Raw genomic sequence first — 20,550 nt, 5'->3', positions numbered from 1 at the left:
TGAATTGAAGAGTAGGTGAACAGCACTTGGCAACCGCAAAACTGAATTATCTCTCAACACAGTTTTTGAACCCAAGTCAACACCTGCACAGCAGCAAAACTACTGTTTATCCCATTCATTCATTGTATTGATTCTCCTAACGATTTCCCAGCACGATTTATGAAGTCCTTTCCGTTTTGGCAGGTGAATTGGAGAGACTTCCAGAGATGAAAGCATTGCTTCCCCGCCAGACTAATGGGGGTTTAAGTATGAGGGGTATGGATTGTAATGCAGGCTAATGGTGACAGGTCCAGGAGGACAGACAGGCAGGTCTACTTACATGGACTAGCAGCTCCTCTGGTCTCATAGTTTATTGTCAAGCCGGATTTTTAGACACCTCAATTAGCAAAGCATCAATTTTTAATCTGCCTACGTTTTGTCATCGGACAGTCGACTCACATTTCTCTTGGAGTGAGTCCATATTTCTCTCCTGCCTGATTCATAATGATCAGTCTTGATTTTAAATAATAATTGATATTTGGTGTTTTTCGGGATTTGGTGAGAAAAGGTTTCCCTGAATGGATGAGGTCCCTTAGGGGACTGCAGACTTGTATGAGAGGATGACCTGGATTCTTATCTCCTCTTCTCTGCATGGGATGTAGGGCTGCTGCTTTTAACATAGCCTGCCAGGAAACAATAATGCATGGGTGTCTTCGGTGGAACATGCGTTTCACATTTATTATTATTATTATAATAACCTAACGGACTGTCACAGCCCGGCGATTCCTTAGTGATCAGTTTAAAGGTGAGTTTGTTCTCTGCTTTTCAATTTTAAACGTGTCAAAATAGTATTTCTCTCAATAGTCTTTCGTTCAATCGTGGGAGAAGTGCACTCCGACAAGGTTAGCCATTAGAGAATAAATAATAGGCTACTATACTTGAATAGAGTATTATTTATTCTCATAGCCTATGTTTCTGTGCACCTGTTTAGTAAAAAAAAAACATTTGAGGGCGTCTCTGAATGTTAATGTGGTTTAGACCAGCTCCAGCCTCCTCTGACGGTGCACCTGCTTCTCCGTCATCACATCATATGGTCAGTTATTTTAAGGCCTAAAATAAGGTCGTGTGAAAGACCTACATTCCGTGACCGCTTCTGTTGTAGCATGATGTGCATAGTCCAAGACTGTGAAATGTGAATTATTACTTCCACGCTTAAAATGTAGAGTAGAGTTACACGGTGTGATGTACTTTCATTGTTGATGTTCTTGGTGATCATATAAGATTCAAAAAACAACAACTTTATTGTCCATTAAGTTTACATGAAATGGAAATGTGCCTTCACAGTATGGAACAGACCGTAAAAAGCAAAAGTAACGTTTATTTAGACTTGAGTTGCCTTTTTGATGATGGTTCTGATCAGGTTCTGGGTTTTAGACAGTTTCCTTACGCCCTGTGTCCATCCTAGGCGGTGCGACGCCATGGCCAGCCTACCACAGGAATACCCGCTGGTTCTGCTGGGGATTCTGGACGAGCTCTCCAGCATGCGCCACTGGCTCTCGTTCCAGGACCTGTGCCGGATGGTCAGCACCCGCTTCGACCTGGAGCACCTCATCGAGCTGCGGAGCCTTCTGTTCTCCGCGGCCTGTCACGACTCGTGCTTCCCCGCCACGCTCTTCCGAGACCGGGTCACCACCAGGGGGCTAGGCCTCTCCCCCATCGGCGTGGCCGCGGACATCGTCACCATATTCAACCTGATACAGATGACGGGCGGGGCCCCCGATGAGAACCGTCCAATCAGAGTCCAGCCCGTCCTCCCCGTCGACCAATACGCAGCGTCGTCTTTGCCCGGTGCTGACAGGCTGAGATTCACAGGGAGGGATAGGGTACGCGCCCACTCAGACTCAGGGGGCAGGCCTATTGACCAGTCATTGCTCTTCCCCAAATCAAATTACTCTGCCCACAAGCGAGGTAGTCTGCCTCCCGACCCAATATCTCTGGTGTCTTCCCCTCCGGCTCGAGCGAGGGCGGTTTCTTTTGACTGGCCTCACAATATTCCAATATTTGCGAGCGGGAGGGTCCCAGGACAAGCCATGCAGAGTATCTATCTACCGCTGGAGACGGACAGCGAGTCGTCCACTCAGGAGTCTCTCAGCGGGGACCCTGGACCGAAGGGAGAGACAAACCCGGGACCGTCCTGCGTGAAGAAGAGAGACATCTTCAAGAAGGACTTCCACAACCTGCCGCTTATTCCCCAAGTGACCGTCTGTAGCGAGTCGCCGAGTCCGAGGGGTCAGGAGGCGTCCAATCACAGCTTCGAGCTGCTCCCCAACCCGTACCCGTCCCCCACGGCCTCCCGGCCCCCGCCGGACCGCCGGGCGAAACACGAGAGCCTGGAGGACCTACAGGACTCCACCTACTTCGGCGCAGGGGGGATCCCAGACTGGCCCCCCCAGCACCTCCAACCCCCCAGGAGTCAGAACCCAGTATTGACCGACAAGAGTCTGAGTATGGACGATAGGGTCGGCGCGGGGAGGTCCGGCTTAGATTACGTCGTGTCTCATCCGAGCCGCTCCACCCCTACCCTCATCCCGACGGGGTCTCCCAGGGGGGCGGGAGGTGGGCATCCCGGGGAGAGAGGGGTGGTGGCGAGCACGGCGACCCAGACGGACCCTCCGGACCCCCGTCGGCTGCGCAGCCTGGTCCACGCCGACCGCCTCTCCTTCATGACCTCGCTCGACGACCCGGATATGATGTGCGAGGACGACATCAGCGCCATCTTCCGCTTCCTGGATGACATCAGCATGTGCGGCTCCACGGGGGTCCTCCATGACGCGGGAGGAGGAGGAGGAGCAGGAGGAGGGGGGCCCGTCGGCCAGGACACCCCCGAGGGCCGACGCTTACGTCTGGGTCAGCTTCAGCGGCTCTTCCACTCCCTGGAGAGCAGCGACGACGGAGTGAAGGCCAGCGTCTACAAGCTGCTGCTGCGCATGAGCCAGATCGAACGCCAGCTGGAGTCGCTGGCCGAGGTCAAGGCGGAGATCTCCCAGGTGCTCTCCGCCCTGCGCCGATTGGACGAGAAGATCCAAGAGCCTGGACCCGTAGCAGGAAGCAGGGGCGGCCGGTGGATAGGGCCTCCCAGCGTCAGCATGTCCACCATAGGGAGTCCCTTACTGACCCCTGGGTCAGAGTCCTCCGAACCCCAGCCTCTCTCCATCTCCGGGCATCTCTTCCCGGGAACCAGCGGTGGAGATCCGGACTGGGATGTCGGGGGGGGGCAGAGCGATGTTACCGGCAGTCAAAACGTCATCAAGGGAGGGAAGGGAGTTAAAAAGGGGATACTCTCTCGTCGTACGTCCAGATCCCAGGGGAAGAGTGAGGAGAAGAGCGATGTGGAGTCCAGTCAGCCGAGCGTGTCCGTCTCGGCACGGGATTGGACGGTTTCCTTTTCTAAGAATAAAGACAGCAAGGCCCTACATGGAAGAAGCGGACAGGTATTGTATTCTGTAGACTGGTGCAGTGGCTGACATTTTGTCGTCACTGTCCCCATTGAGGAACAATGATATAAAGGTGTGTGGTTACACACATTCTGTATGCCATGTGCCCTTTTTGCTCCCTATGCCCTGCTTTCATCCCAGGCTCGATTCAGATTCTCTAAACTAGAAAAGGTCAAAGGTCGATCGGAGAGCACACACCTCCACCCGTGATGCATGTCGCTGCAAAACTGCTCAAACCAGGTTGTCACTGATAAACCGTTGGTATTTATTTATTATAAGTTCCTGTGGGGATTATTGAATGCAAGACAGGAAACGCCCACACCGGCCAGAGTATGTATAGGTAAATACTTTCCATGGAAAGATTAAATGACGTAGCTAGCTAGCTGGATAGGACAGGACTAGATATGATGCACTCTTGGCTCTCACCCCACAACCCCCAGTCCGACCTCCATGGCTCTATCATCCCAACACAGGGAGCAGGTTTCGCTCAAAGTTCTGTTTTTGCTCTGTGCATGCGCATGTGTGTGGAGAGCTTTCTGCCAGTCCAAACCCCGTGTCTCTGTGACCTCCTACACATCGATGGCCGTTTACCCCCCCCCCGCCCCCCTGCTCCTGAGCCTAAGTCCCTATGAATGGAGGTGAATGGGCGGCCTTGTTCGGGCAGCTCTGTGGCGCCCTGCTCGGGTCAGAGCTGACGAGGGGGGGGGGGCTGATGCCTAACCCTAACCCTAAACACTTGACCCGCCTCTTTATACTGTAGATGGACCAATCAAACAGCACCTCCAACCTGCTCCCCCCGAAGCATTCCCATCTGGTGGAGCAGGTGTTCAGCTCGCCCCTCTTCGGACAGAGAGGGGGTATTTCGGCCAGAGGCGGGGTAACCTCCGGTTTCACCAACGACCCTCGATTGTCCGAGGGGAGGGGGGGACGAGTGTGGACCGTGGACGAGAGAGAGTCCAGGATATCCCCTCTGGACCTGCAGGTAACGCTCGAGCACATTCACACCGAAGACGCCGCGTTTGCCTCTCTAGGGGAGCGAACGCAGCTCCAAATGGCTGATCAACATTATATCATATTTACAGAGTAAACATGTCATTGTTGCTAATGAGATTGCATGGTGAAAAGGCATTAACACAAACATTTTAGGCAATTATTGTTATTGTCAATTAGGATAATGACAGTAAGCCCTTGGCACATATGTACATGTGAGAGGACTGGATAGGTTGCCATAAGCAGTATTGTGAAGCTTCATCTTGACAGGGTAAACTCACTAGGCCTATATTTACAAGTACGCTCTGTGTACACGGTTGTGTGAGACACTGAGACAGTCGACGCACAATTATGACCTCACACGACGCACAATTATGACCTCACAGTAGTGTGATTATGATAGTCTGGTGACCATTGACAGGACATTATGACTAGAACAGTGGATTTCAACACAAATAAGACTGAGAAGAAGATATGCAAATTCAAATGCACTCACAACTTCAGACATATCGTTTCTTATCACAAGTGTTTATTTTATTATGATGATGTTTTAAAACTGTTTAATAGGACTTATCTTTAATCTGAAAGTCCTACTAGAATAGCTGATGTCATTATTCAGTATGATTATGACATAAGCCACTCCAGCAGAGAAGTGTTGCTGCAATACGACCATTGATTAACCTTGTCTAAATACTTCACAGATGCTTAAATACATCATATTCAATCAATACATTGATATTCAAACATTCTGTCTGATGTAATGCAATCTTCAGTGTCTTGAAGGGGGACAAACAAATATGTAGATCATATAATCCTTAACTCTTTTGTTGCCAGATACTGTTTGCTTTTTGACTCCATGTTTTCTTCCTCTCTCTTATAGGCCCAGGACTCGTTGAACCCCAATAATCTGGAGTTTTGGATGGAGGACATTTACACGCCGGGCTACGACGCGTTGCTCAGACGCAACAAGGCGCACCTCCGCCGGGCCAAAGCCTGCAAGCTGGCCGCACTCGTTGCCACGGTGATCACCATCATCCTCATCATCGTCATCCCCATCTGTACTATGGGGTCATGAGCTTTGGACCGGATACCTGAACACCCAGCGAGGTACATCAGACAGACTTGGGTGATCAATATTGGGTGATCAATATTTGTTCTTATACTCCTCCTCCAGTACAGTTAACATGTATATATAGATATATTCAACATGGAATGTGACCTATATTCAGTACTGTCTGCTATTGCACCAGTTAAACATTTTAGGAGAGAAAACAGGATAAGCTCAAAAGATACAAGTACAAATTCCTTCTTATGACCTTAATTTGTTCCATATTATCTTCTCTTGAGAGAACGAGCAGGTAGGTCCAAACATTTCACTAAAGGGCAAACCCTGGATAAACTAATCCTCTATATTTACAAAGCTCAGAGAGTGGATTTTGACCTATGACCTGGCATCACAGCAAATATACACCCCACTATTTTCTTGGAGGATTACAGTAGCTCACATCCTAATAACTCTGGTAAATGGTAAATGGTAAATGGACTGCACTTATATAGCGCTTTTCCACCTTAGCGGCACTCAAAGCGCTTTACAATGGCCTCTCATTCACCCATTCACACACACATTCACACAACAATGGCGGTAGCTGCCATGCAAGGTGCTAACCTGCTCATTGGGAGCAATCTGGGGTTAAGTGTCTTGCTCAAGGACACTTCGACATGTGGACAGTCGGAGCTGGGATTCGAACCACTGACCCTTCGATCACTGAACGACCCGCTCTACCAACTGAGCTACAGCCGCCCCCAGGTACAGATGCTAAGTGCCACACATGCGTTTTTCCTTGAACGTCATCCTGTTGCCTTACAAATTCAATATGGATAATTGCATTCCCACTGTTGACCATTACAGCACATAGAAGGAAAGAAGTCTGCAAATGTACTAAATGTAACTGAATTGAGCCAATCTTAAAGGGCAGGTCCGGTAGCATTAAAGGCCATGTTCTAAGGTTATTTACGATCATATACAACGGCCGATATCAACGTTTTGTCAAATGGTGCACTCTCGAGATCCATCGTCGCCAACACGCTCAATGGATCCATAGGTGCGTAGACAAAAACCCTCAAAAACACCATTAACTCTCGTTTTCAAAGACAGGAAACTCACCGAGTGGTCACTGGTGTCCGTTGTTGTTCTGGCAAAAAAATTGGCACAAAGTAGTGAGTTTCTTGTCTTTGAAAACTATAGTTCATGGTGTTTTTGAGGGATTTTGCCTAGTGCACCTGTGTTAGCGATGACGGGCTATATCTCGAGAGTGCACCGTTTGACAAAACTTTGATATCGGCCGTTGTATATGATCGTAAATAACCTTAGAACATGGCTTATAATGCTACCGGACCTGCCCTTTATATTTATATGGTGTGCATTGTTTTTGAGCAACATTTCGCAACTAAAGGAAGCAGTCTTAAATAAACACCATGTCCTAGATATTGTGCTTTTGTGCTTCCTGGTGCTTCCCTGACCATTCTACTTACAAGGATGTTAAGATGAGACTGAGTTTCTGTTTTAGTGGGAGTAAAGTGGCCTAAACTTTGAATGATCATATTTCAGGAGAATATTACCACCTCATTTTTCCCCTCTGTGCTGTTATAGATATTTCTGCCCCTAAGGAATGTAGAAAAGGGGTGTGGCCTGTTCCAGGAAGCACTCATTGAGAGGGAGATTCTAAGTGTAATCCGATTGGAGGGATGTTTGGACACACACAGACATGCATGAACATAATACATTATCTCATCACATACCTCCATACTAAGGGCCTGATACCGCACATCCAGTTGACATTCCTCGGATGTTATAAGCGATGTCTGCAGGTGGTGCCACATTACTTTAAAGAATAGTGTGCTACTCTAGTAAATAGTTGAGGCACTAAAAGATGTACTTTTTCTTAGGTTGGGTCATATAGTCAGGAAAAACTACCTTTTTATGATCAAACACCATCTGAATTAGTTATGAATAATCAAATATTCCTTATTGAACCAAGTATGAACTTTGAATTGAAAAGTCTTGGAGATTGACTCGAACTACCATTTGCTTTGTTTTGCTTGTTTTCGTGCGTCCGGATCCTCACACACCCTCATGACAAACAGGATGTGCAGTGGTGGGGGCCTCGTCGAAAGCATTGCTTTCTCTTAAGTGTCTGTGTCTCCAGAGTGGCTCCCAGGGGTCTTGTTGTATATCCATTACTGTTATGATGGGGCAGGAAGGCCCCAACCTTGCAGTCAGCGGAACTCTCTACGGCTAATGGGCTGAAACGTCTCTACATCACCATTCACAGACTTCTTCTCTCTTGGAACCCACACAGATTTAGGACATTCCCATGACTCACCAGCTAAAAAAAGAAGAAGAAGAAAGAATTGGGGCTACCTACCTTTAGACTAACACCCGACAAATTTGAGAAATCTTTTTTTAAATGTATTTATTTATAAAACACATCACTATTCTTGAATTCCTTCATCAAGAGCACATTTGGAATGACAGCAGTGTGCTTTTTGACCCAGATAGTTTACACAGCCTAAATATCTGTCGTTATCTCTTGTTAATGTACATCTATGTCTGTGTACAGCCCTAATCTGTGTTTACAGGTATTTCAGCGTTCCCTGTAATAATTCAGTATACCTGTGAGTGTGGACACACGATAAGCTTCTGTTTGCAGGATGGTATCTAAATTAGAGAGGGATGATTACAGGACAGTATGTGAAGAGTAACATAAATCAAGTCATCAAGGGTGATGAGAGACGTAGGCCTACAAATAAAGAATTAAACCAGGTTTGTCTGCTCTATTCAAAGCTGCACTGACCCATTCTAGCCAGATGAACCAATCAGAGCATCAGTCTACAGTATCACTTGGTGACAAAGGGGTTCAGAGAATAGATGGTTTGTCAAGCGATGCTGGTGTGATGAATAACCTTGCCTGAGACGGTGAGTTGCTCTCAAAACCTGAAGAATACCTCGGCTGAAGCCTGCGGGGGTGTCGACTGGGACAGATGACTTGTAGATCTACTAATGATGTAAACAAGAATGCCTTTGGTGTAAATAAGGTGCTTTTCTACAGTAGATCCACTGTACTCGTGAGTGTTTGTTTGGCCAAGTGACTACGGTAAAATATGCAAATATTTTTAGGTTCACAAAGAAAGAGACGAGAGAAATGTGCCCAGTCATTCAGAGAGAGAGAGAGAAGACTTTATTCTATCTGGGAAGTAGAGAGCCTTCTGTCAGTAGGGCTAAGTGATGCTTGACTGTAGTAGCCATGAAATCAGGTTTAAATAATTGATGAAGATGGAGAGACAGTACTGACTAACAATATTATTTAAAAGAGTAAAGGAAATATGAAACATAAAATAATAATAATAATAATAATAATAATAATAATAATAATAATGGGAGCAGGAAGGAATAGTAGACTACATCCAAGATCAGTTTATATGCTGTGTATTACACATACTAGGAATTTGACGAGGGTAAGGACATACGCTGATGGAGACGACGTAGGACAGGGTGCAGGACAGGACAGGACAAAGACATGATAGTGCAAATGCAAATACAAAATACGGTGCAAATACAAGATAGAAATGAACCTTAAACCTCAAAATGAATGCCAAGTAGACTTCCATGTGCAGCATATTATAGAAGTTATGTCTCATTCTCACACAGGCTACACACATACTGTACACAAGTCATTTCTTTGCCTTATTTTAAGTTTAAGTTGAGTCGGCTCTGAGCCAAAGATTTTCATTACTGATAATGATGTATGATGCATTGTTATTAAGTATATGACAATAAAATTGTAAACTGGGAGGGTGTTCCCATCACCTGCTGTACTGCTGCAGAGCCCAGATATGCCAGCGAGTCGGGGCTGATTAATGATGCTCTGGCTCGTCCCATGTGTGTCTAATAGCGTAAACGAGGACACAACTAACGATTTCACATGAGCTCAACTTTCTACAAATATCCACTCTTGCACCCTCAAACTGTGACGGATAAATGATTTCCATACCGTCTCCTCACATCTTGCAAATACTGACAGTTGGAGATGCTATCACTGACAGTTAGGCCCAAACACACAAAAAACAGAATTCCTGTCTTCATAAATGGCTCGTTTTGTGTCAAGATTTAATTATGTGGATTTATGCCTAGAAATTTGTTTTCAGATTATTACCCTGGTCTAGGTTAGGATTTTAGGCTACAACCTAAAAACCTTGGTTAAATTGGGCCAGGGCTATATCCAGGGTTCAGCCCCTGAACGTTGGTTCACAAACCTCATCAGCTCAACATCTACACATCTACCATCAACATTTATTTTTTACATTTTTCTGTCATTATTGTTAAAAGAATGCAGCCATTTCATGTTCACAAAAATGATATTTCACTTACCAACCCCAATACTCCCCCCCCCCCCCCCCCCCCCCCCACACACACACACACACACACACACACACACACACACCCCAATTTACAGTAACCCCTGCCTACAACAGTCCATGGGTTCAACCGGTGAAGACTGTTGTTACACTCCGACACTGAGGGTGGCGCTAAAGCAGTGCTTTGCTCCAGAAAGCCAGAAGAAGATGTTTTTGAAGTTTGAAGCAGAGGCGGCTGGAGACGGAAGGAGTGGCACTAGGGACAAACAACCAGCTGTTGTCCAAACCCTCTCGGACAAGAGACATTTGCAGCAGCTGAAAACCTGATCGTGGAAAAAATACCGAGGCCAATGAGTATGTATTGCTGTAACTTACTGTTGTTAATGTATAGATCAATATGAAGCTTAGCAATTTTCGTATATCATCTAGCTACTTATCATCTAATCTAATTAGGCTAGAATTGATATATTTGCATGTATCTAACGTCGGCTAATGTTACCCCAAACACTCAAGGTTAGAAAATGGAAGTTGTTTCTTTGTGATATAATGTTACTATAGTAGGCAGACTGGATTCCTGCCATGGTTTCGACTGACGTTTCCTGTCTGACCTCATTACGCAAGGTCATGACGTCATCCGTGCTGAACCTGCAGAACCAGTTCCAGAATGTGCGCGCGCACGTCGAGGTCCTGAAGCAAGGGATCGAACCACGTGAGTATCGACCAATCATCAATTGACATTTACATTTCTTTGAAGTTTGAAACTTGGAGAACCACTACCCCCTTTGACCCCTTTCCCGGTATCGCTTGAAACAATACAGAATATAAATAGTTTTGTGTATTGAAATGAATATGCTGATTTAAGCTGTGCTCTAAATTCTTTTTTAAGAGTTCCTCCAGATGGTTTTGAACTTTGAAGAGTGCCGTCGGAAGTGGTCGCAGAGCGACGCGGAGTTAGGCGCGTGCAAGGAGGTCCTAACCAAAACAGAGACGGAGAGGGGGGCCTTGGAGGTCAAGCTGAAACACGCCCGAAACCAGGTGGATGTGGAGATTCGACGGCGCCAGAAGGCAGAGGCCGACTATGAGAAATTGGTTGGTGCTTTTATACAACGCCTTGGTCCATCAGCTGAAATGCTTAGCGTATGGCCTAGTTTGTTTTCCATTGCAAGATCTTTTCAAAGATCTTGACTCTTGAACGTGTGTGTGTTTGTGTGTGTGTGTGTGTGTGTGTATACGCGCACGCGCCTGTGTGTAGGAGCGTCAGATCCAGCTGATCCGGGAGCTGCTGATCTCGGAGAACGCCAGCAGCAGCGTCCACCTGAGTGAGGAGCAGCGGTCTGCTCTGGCCTTCCTCAGCGCCCACTCCCAGGCCGCGCAGGCCGCCCGCGCCACCCTCAACGCCAGCCGCAGGTCTGCTCCTCCCTCACCTGGCCGCACAGCGGCGCCAGAGCGGCCTCCTACACATCCGGTCGTCTCCCACAATCACCAGCGCTTCGGCGAACTGTCTGGATTTGATTAGCGGTCATTTATATACCAGCGACGGCTCTCCGTTTTTCTGCTACTCAAATCTAGAGAGTGAATTATGCAGAGTGGTCGCCGTAACGATGGTGATTGTGGGAGGTAACTGAACGTGGGAGAGACTAGTGCCAGATGGTTTCCGTGGTACTCTTAACGCCTCGACACTGTGATAGACGAGATCGCATAGATTCAATCAAAATGCCCACCGTGCCAATTTGTGGCCAAACACACAATCACATCACATCACTTTTTTTTTTAACCTTTATTTAACCAGATAAAAAGCATTGAGATAAAATCTCTTTTACAATACAATTCAATTTTTTTTTATTATCAGCCTTAAAATTTACTACTACTATTAAAGTTTGAGTGAGTTTGTTTTATATACAAAAATAGTATACAATACAATACAACATACTGCAGACACTGATGGCTGTTATTTAGTAAAGTTAGTAGGCTAGTAGTTTAACCATAGGATGTTTTGAAGTAACGGATCAGACACCAAAAACAATCTAATTCCTGTTTTGTCTCTAAATGTGTCCTCCAGGTTAACCACCATCGACGAATCGGCCTCCTTGCTGTCAGATATCAGCTTTGACAAAACCGATGACTCCCTGGTAATTATACTCCCGCTTCACTGTGAACATTTCTCAGGTGTCTCGGTCTTAATTAATAGTGATGATATCACCAGGGCGTTAAAGGATTATTGACTCATTGAAAAGGTCGTGTCTTATCTCCCCTCTCCACAGGACTGGGACTCGTCCGTGATGAGGACGGTGAGACTCAGGAAGCGCCAGAAGAGGGTGAGTAGAGTAGCTGAGTGTTGAGTAGCTGAGTGTTGTAGTAGTTGAGAGTAGAGTGAGTAGAGTAGTTGAGTGTTGTAGTAGTTGAGTGTTGTAGTAGGGTGAGTAGAGTAGTTGAGAGTAGAGTAGTTGAGTGTTGTAGTAGTTGAGTGTTGTAGTAGGGTGAGTAGAGTAGTTGAGAGTAGAGTAGTTGAGTGTTGTAGTAGTGGGTTTGAGAAATCCGCTTAATAAATCAGATTCATTATTATTATTATGTTTGAGGCCAGTTGGAGCTCCAAGTGGATGAAATCAGATGTTTCTGATCTGTACCACTAGAGGGCATCATTTACAGTAAACAGTATTTCAAGGAAGAATGGCAGATGTGTGAGAGAGTTCCCACACAACGACTCAGTCCTGCAAACACCCTAGACAGGACCCTACTCCCATACTCAAGACCAGTTAAACAGTTACTCAAGACCAGTTAAACACTTCTCTCCACATTCTTTTTAGGATTATTTTCTACCAAAGCTTTTAAGGCGGAGGGTTAAGAAAGCAGTTCTGGAAGGTTCTGTGTTCCTGCTGATACCCCCCTCCTAAAGCAAGTCAGTAGAGGCTAGAACAGACCGGAGGATTTGAAGAGTGCCGAGGCCTACTGACCCCACACACCCCTGATTGGTCTAACTAAAGCAAGTACGAGGTGCGGTCTTCCACCTTCTGGACGCGTCTCCAACCGTTGTTCTGTTTCTACAGCGCTCGTCCAGGATCCACGTTGAGGGTCCTCCGCAGGCCATGAAGAAGCCTCGCTCCACCGGCCGCACGCCAGAGAGGGTACTGTCCTTCTACAGCTTCAGTTCAGCTGGTCACTAACCCACAGTCACTGACCTGGGGTCAGCGAGGCGTTGAGTTAAAAGTTGAAAAGTTCCTAGAAAAGGAAAAGAAACCGCCCACTCCGGCCCTCGATGCTGTGGGATTTATTCACACGACGTTTCGGCCTGGCGGCCGCTGTCAAAGCCTTGACCACCTTGTCCACCTCACATGACTGATTAATGCTCAGGCTATTATACAACATACTATGATACTATTTTTGTATATAAAACAAACTCATGCTTACCATGAATTCAGTTTTCAGGGGTAGCTTTTGACACTCAAACTTTAATAGTAGTAGTCAATTTTAAGGTTGATAATAAAAAAACAAGGTTTAACATCTAAAGATGAACTATATGGCACTCTCCTGATTACGATTAATTGTGGACCCGTGTCTTTCCTCTGAATCAGATGATGAATACTGTGTTATGAATACTGTGTTATGAATACTGTGTTATGAATACTGTGGTGTTCTTCTGGGTCATTCTAGGGGAATGAGTCTCTAGTGGCCAAAACCACGATCACGGTTCCTACCAACGGAGGCCCTGTGGAGGCCGTGTCCACCATCGAGACGGTGCCCTACTGGACGAGGAACCAGAGAAAGACTGGTAAGACTATATGACTGACCTCATCCCTAACTCCACGCTGTCCAACTCGGCCAGAAAGAGGTTTGAAAGTGATGGTTTATGACCTGTTAAAGTTATGTCAATTGGTATAGAAAATAGAAACAAAATGGTTATAATCCACCAATCTGCTTGATTTTATTTGCTTGGAAACAAACTTTTTAATGTCTTCCAACAGCTCAAGTCTGGGACACGACTACCACCGACCAATCGGAGACGGTCAGCGAGGCTCCCAGCTCGTCGGTCAGTGATGCCATGCCCCCGCCCAGGACGCCCCGCCCCCACGGAACAGGACGAAAACATCATGAATTCATCGCCAAGACCGTACGGATATCTCTATACACCGGTTCCTCATCCAGTCAGACCTGGGATGTCAATGTCATTTTATTGATATAGCACCATTCATCCAAATTAATGTAGCATTTAAAAAGAGATGGATAAAAAACATAAATCATATAAACACAGTGAGAACAGATTTAAAAGAAACAGTAAAATAATTTTTAAAAATTAAAGATGGTGTAAAATAGAATAAAAACTATAAAAACAATGAAAGCAAATTTAGAAACACTGGGATATTAAGACAAGTAAATCTCTCTCTCTCTCTCTTTCTATCTCTCTCTCTCCCTCTCTCTCTCTCTCTCTCTCTCTCTTTCTCTCCCTCCCCCTCTCCCTCCCTCCCTCCCTCCCTCCCTCCCCCAGGTCATTAAGTCCGAGTTCTGTGCGCCTTGCGGAAGGAAGACCAAATTTGGGAAGCTCTACCTGCGGTGCCAGGACTGCAGGGTGGTGACGCACCCCGAGTGTCGTGACCGATGCCCCCTGCCGTGTAACCCCTCCGTTGTTAGCACCCCCATCAGGCCTACCGAGGTATTACCCTCAATCGGGCAGTGTGTTAAAATGCTCTCACGTGACACAATGTGCTACATGTAATTGATGTTTTGTTGATGCACTGAGCCATCAGGACTACAGCATTTAGTCTTCAGCTTTACGCCCCATCTGACATTGCCACGTTATTTTTTAGCTGCTAATATCTCTCGCTTGAACCTCAGACATCAATACCATTTGAGTTACCTGTGTATCATTATTGATTCGGGCATATTCTGAACACATCAAATGAGTAATGGCGACTATGATCTTGATTTATAACTCGTTGATTTATAACTCATAAATCAACGACTATGAAGTTGATTTATAACTTTTTGACTCACCATCCCTCTCCCGGGGTTAGGTCACCCTGGCAGACCACGCCCCCTCCTCCTCCCCCAGGGTCCCTGCCATCGTGCTCTGCTGCATCAAGGAGATTGAACACAGGGGGCTACATGAGGTAAATAAACTACCACTACATCTCCTGTCACTCATGAGGTAAATACCACTACACCTCCTGTCACTCATGAGGTAAATACCACATCTCCTGTCACTCATGAGGTAAATACCACTACACCTCCTGTCACTCATGAGGTAAATACCACACCTCCTGTCACTCATGAGGTAAATACCACTACATCTCCTGTCACTCATGAGGTAAACTATTACTACACCTCCTGTCACTCATGAGGTAAACTATTACTACACCTCCTGTCACTCATGAGGTAAATACCACTACATCTCCTGTCACTCATGAGGTAAACTATTACTACACCTCCTGTCACTCATGAGGTAAATACCACTACATCTCCTGTCACTCATGAGGTAAACTATTACTACATCTCCTGTCACTCATGAGGTAAATACCACTACATCTTCTGTCACACATCATGGAGTCCAGGGGAAATTATGTCAACAAATTACTCAAAACAAACTGTTATTGTTCATGAGTAAATTGGCACAGTATAATATTTTTTCATCAAGACAAAGTGCAAGAAACACACAAAAGGTCACATAAAACAAAATGCAAAAAAAGGACATTTAAAAGAAAATGCAGGAAAACTAAAATCCAGGAAATGGATAGATGATGGTTTGTTAATCAGGTGTGTCGACCCCACCGCTCCGCACGTTAGGTTGGCCTGTACCGCGTCTCTGGCGCCGAGCGCACCGTCAAAGAGCTGAAGGAGAAGTTCCTGCGCGGGAGGACGGTGCCGCCTCTCGGCAAGGTGGACGACATCCACGCCGTCACGGGCTTCCTCAAGGACTTCCTCCGGAACCTTCCGGAACCCCTGCTCACCTTCCGCCTCAACCGAGCCTTCATGGAGGCCGCAGGTTAGTCAGTTCTAATGAATAAATGTACAGAAAAAGGTTTAATCGTTGAAGAACGTAGGAGGAATACAACTCTTCAGTCAACTCATGCACATGCGTGTCTGAGGTACGTAAAGTCGCACTGAAACGGAAGTTTGAGATCATCTAACTTACGTAGTTTGATGTATTTCCGACGCATAACAAGCTATGAGGGTGGGACATGTGTTTAGAGGACTTTGATTGGAACATTGACAAGTGGACGGGTTTTAAGAACTTTAGACAGATTCGATAGAAGGATAGCGTTGATTGACGGGTGGATGTCGTGAGATTATTGGCCTGTCGTCATTGCACGTGACCTACCGTTTTCCAGGAAGTAAGAAATTATATACTTTGATATAAGATTACAACAAAAGTAGAATTTGGGACAGAATGCTTTTTTCATTTCAGTGCGACTTTAATCGTTATTCCTCATCTATTGTCCACAGAAATCCAAGATGAAGGCAACAGCCTGGCGATGATGTACCAGACCATCAGTGAGCTTCCTCAACCCAGTAGAGACACGCTGGCCTGTTTGATCCTCCATCTACAGAGGTGAGACTTTGTCACTTCAAGGTCATCTTATTTTTTTGGGGGGGGGACTATGTGACACCCACACATTTGAGGAGGAGTTAAATCCTCAATCCTGTGTGGTTATCACCAGTGTCTAAATCAGTGGTTCTTAACCTGGGTTCGATCGAACCCCAGGGGTTCGGTGAGTCAGTCTCAGGGGTTCGGCGGAGGTCAAGACACACACCCGACTCATATGATTCGTGATGACACGCCCCGCTTGGCCATCATTGGCTGCAGGTGATCACGCTACATCGCTTGGCCTATCTGTGCTGCAGGGAATTTGGTGCGCTCAGTAGTCGACTTGTGACTGTCGTGATGGTACGTCGTGTGATTGTGAAAGGAACAGACTTTGTTGCGAAAATGACATGAGAGTGGCACTTGCCAAGGTCTGAACTAGTCTCTGAAAGGCAACAGCAGAAGTCACACTGATTTGCAGTAAATATTCATTATTATGTTTTTGTTTTTGTGTGAAAATCATGTTTTGATGGTTTTGTTCTTTGAACACAGTGATGTTGATGCACGGTTCATTTTGTGCACCAGCAAAATATATACCTATGTTTTGGATTTGAAAAAATCATATTTTATTTTTCCAATTAAGAAGGGTTCGGTGAATGCGCATATGAAACTGGTGGGGTTCAGTACCTCCAACAAGGTTAAGAACCACTGGTCTAAATGCATTTAAATAGATTAACATAATACATTTAAAAAAAGTCCCTCTTTCATAAGGCGATACACAGAGGCTCCATTCTGAAAGGGTTGAACTCACACGCCGCTCCTTGTCCCCTTGACAGGGTGGCCCAGTGTGTCGACACCAAGATGAGCGTCACCAACCTGGCCAGAGTCTTTGGGCCCACCTTGGTCGGCCATGCTGTCACCAACCCGGACCCCATGATCATCCTGCAGGACACCAGCAGGCAGCCGAGGGTGCGGATATAAACCATACAGCCCATAAGATGAATTTAAGTCCCTTCTAGGGACGGCCATTGGAAATTAGCAATAGCTATACATGCTACAGTACAGTACGATGCAGTTCTTTGGAAGATTTTTCAACTATACTCTTCAACTCTACTTTCTATAAAAGAGGAATGACTAGTGTGTGTTTGCAGGTGATTGAGCGTCTGCTAAGCCTCCCGGTAGAGTATTGGAGCCGGTTCACGGCTGGCCACGCCCACCCACATAACAACGCTAATTTCGGCAACACTCCAGAACAGAGAGGTAAAACAAACTGATAGAACTTATCATGTAACTTACCAAATGACTGTTGTATACAGAATAAATAGCTCTGTTGTATACAGGTTAAAACCCTTTTAACCCTGAAAGTACAGTGACAACATTTTGAATATTAATTAGATTTTCCCTATAATACTAGAAAGCGCAGTTTCTCAGCTTTCAGCAAGTGTTGGAGTGAGGAATTTTTTAGATTTGTTAGATATTTTTTAAATATTATAAAATATTTGGTAGATATTTTTTAAATGTTGCCGGTGACGTGGTCGTATCGAAAGGGTTAAATAGCTCTGTTGTATACAGGTAAAATAGCTGTGAAATAATCTCAACAACGCCACGGCCTACTTTTTATTTTAATTCTCTCAACAAGCAGTCAGCATGTTGGGACCAGTGACGACTCCAGAGCGCCAGATGACCAAGACGCCCTCGTCCAGCTCGCTGTCACAGAGGATGAGGCAGACGCTGTCCAGCACCACCATGTGAGCGCATGCGCCATTTCTTCAATATCTTGGTTGTCTTGAAATGTTTCATGTAGGCTTTACTTTCAAACCGAGTTTATTGGGACCATGTTGAAGACGTCGTTGACCGGAGGACAGTAGTAGATGAAAGGGGTATCATATTTAATACAGAGCGTTCTGTGTATAAGCTTTCACATCAGAGCTAGTACAAATAAATGACTGTTTTTTCATAACTCTAGGTTTACTTAATTGTCCACGCACAGTATTATCTATCGTCTTTGTGTTTGCATATATAATCAGTTTCAGAAGTTTAGACTAGTTTGTGTCGTTACTTCCTCTGCCGTTTCCTCTTTCGTTGTGCCCTTGTTGTTAGAGATGGACGTTGTTTCTCACTTCCTCTTACAGATTTGGAAGCAAGAACAAACCAGCCACAACACCGGGTCGCCAAGTGAACTTTTTTGACTCTCCTTTACTGAAGTAAAGGTCAGGGGTCAAACTGTCAGCCTTAACATGGTAACTTTGGGAACTTATAGTGCTACTATATGCTACTATGCTGCTAATATAGTGCTACTTTTATATACCACTCATTTTTAATACTGATTTTATACTCTGTACTAAATCGTTCTTAAAAAAAAAAAATTTATATAATGCAATATTTTCTTACTTTTTAAACACTATTGATGTATCATAATCCCTTTACAGTATTTTTATATCCAAGATTATAATAGTTTTGATCACATGTAAATGGTATGACCATTTTAACAGCAGGTAACTATGATGATGATAATGATGATGATGTGTGTAAGCACCACTGGACTTAACCAAGAACCATGGTCTACTTTTCTGACCTAATTGTTTATTGTGTCCAATTAGCGAGTTGTCATGGAAACATTGCTTTAGTAATAATCCTCTCTGAAGCTGTGGTTGTAATCACAGAGCAGACATGTCATATGTATCACCGTATTTGTAATGTAAAAACCTTACCTGTCCTGGCCTACTGTGTCCTGTCACTTTTTCGTGTGGTTTACTTTGAATTTTTTGTAGTGTGGCGTCTGATTCAAAGTATTTTATGACAAAACAATCGTCCTAGTAAATGGAGAAAAGAAATTTGTAAAATCATCTCTTGTGACTACATCTCCGCACTGGCCTGTGAGCGGCTAGAGATCCCCCAGGCAGAGCTGGTTGATGCTGCCAGGGAAAGGGATGTATGGGGCCCCCTGCTGGAGCTGCTGCCTCCGCGACCCGACCACGGATAAGAGGATGAAGATAGATGGATGGATCTCTTGTGATGTATTGGGGGAACGTGGAACCACTATGTGCATGTCTCAATGTTTCCTGTATTTCAGAGGATCTACACTGTGGCACAAAAATAGGAGTCTGTTAACTTTTTAGTTTTCCAATCCAATCAACATACAAATTCAACCACATATAGTCAGCAATAAATCCAAGGTTAAACAATCAAACAAGCAAAATGTATGTTGCAAAAACAGCCTAACATTACGTTGTTGAGGAGTGTAATCAATTGTAAGCAAGACTGGTTTGACATGTTAGCTTATTAACACTGACTTTTCATTGTCAGAGCTGGATTTTAGTTCAAACATGACCTCTGCAACTTGGAAGTGTTCAGCTTTTAATCCTTATATACAAAAATATTACATGTATTTTCATAATTTGAAGAAGATTCAGGCTACAAATGTATTTGCAACAATAGTAGTTTTGCTGTATAGAATTTATAGAGGCCCATGGGCCTAAGAAGCAGTTAAAATAATCATTAAGGTAGGTGTGTGTGTGTGTGCGTGTGTGTGCGCGTGCATGTGTGTGCGTGCACAGGTGCAAGCAGTGAAAGGCCACATCAATTTCAAAATGGCTAGGACCAAGAAATAGAGTAGGGTTGTGGAAGATGTGTCAGTGTGAGACGGTGTCTGAGGTGGGAGCAGACTACAGGAAGAGCAGATAAATTTAATGAACAGGAAGGCTCAATTGGCAGCACGCCCAGAAGTGTGTGTGAATGGGATGCTTATTCACCGAGACAAGGCAATGCATGAGCTCACACATTTGCTAGCAAGGAAACTCTCTCTGAATGTATCTTTGTATTTTTATCCTCAACTCTCCGGGCGTTAGACTACCTGCAAGGTTGAATAAAAACCACTGAAGTGTTTTGAACACAGGGATGTTTTTTGATTGTATTTTTTATGTCAGACTAGAATCTCGCCCATCAAACCTACAGTAGAGAGGCGTCTATTCTCATTCGGCCACAAGAGGGTGCAATTGCACCACTTATGACAAATGTATCCTTGAGAGTTTAGCTACTGTTGTGCTTTCATCCCGATACTGTCTTTCTCTTTAAATATGTATGAATTTTAAATCACTATAATTAGTTCATTAGTGTGAAATGTGGTCCTGACCAGGTAGAATACATCACACACCCGGT

General features: G+C 45.1%; 2 protein-coding genes across 2 annotated transcripts; both read left to right on the top strand.

Moving 5' to 3' along the window:
• Positions 1-1,457: 1,457 nt before the first annotated feature.
• Positions 1,458-5,538, top strand: LOC311327652 (major intrinsically disordered Notch2-binding receptor 1-like; the record flags this gene model as incomplete). Its single annotated transcript, XM_084460738.1, has 3 exons — positions 1,458-3,470; positions 4,234-4,455; positions 5,344-5,538. The coding sequence occupies 3 exons, from the start codon at positions 1,458-1,460 to the stop codon at positions 5,536-5,538; spliced, it is 2,430 nt and encodes an 809-aa protein (XP_084316864.1).
• Positions 5,539-10,502: 4,964 nt separating this feature from the next.
• LOC311327650 (rac GTPase-activating protein 1-like) lies at positions 10,503-18,600 on the top strand (the record flags this gene model as incomplete). Its single annotated transcript, XM_084460736.1, has 16 exons — positions 10,503-10,587; positions 10,765-10,967; positions 11,131-11,285; positions 11,938-12,007; positions 12,140-12,193; positions 12,923-13,000; positions 13,527-13,644; positions 13,838-13,983; positions 14,359-14,523; positions 14,885-14,980; positions 15,654-15,852; positions 16,314-16,419; positions 17,229-17,361; positions 17,544-17,652; positions 18,035-18,140; positions 18,525-18,600. 16 exons carry the CDS (start codon positions 10,503-10,505, stop codon positions 18,598-18,600), a joined length of 1,899 nt encoding a protein of 632 aa, XP_084316862.1.
• Between the last annotated feature and the right edge of the window lie 1,950 nt (positions 18,601-20,550).

The sequence above is a fragment of the Borostomias antarcticus genome (genome assembly GCF_949987555.1).
Source record: "Borostomias antarcticus genome assembly, chromosome: 33".
NCBI lineage: Eukaryota > Metazoa > Chordata > Actinopteri > Stomiiformes > Stomiidae > Borostomias > Borostomias antarcticus.
Note: the sequence above shows the minus strand (reverse complement) of the source record. Positions and strands in the feature narration are given on the sequence as shown.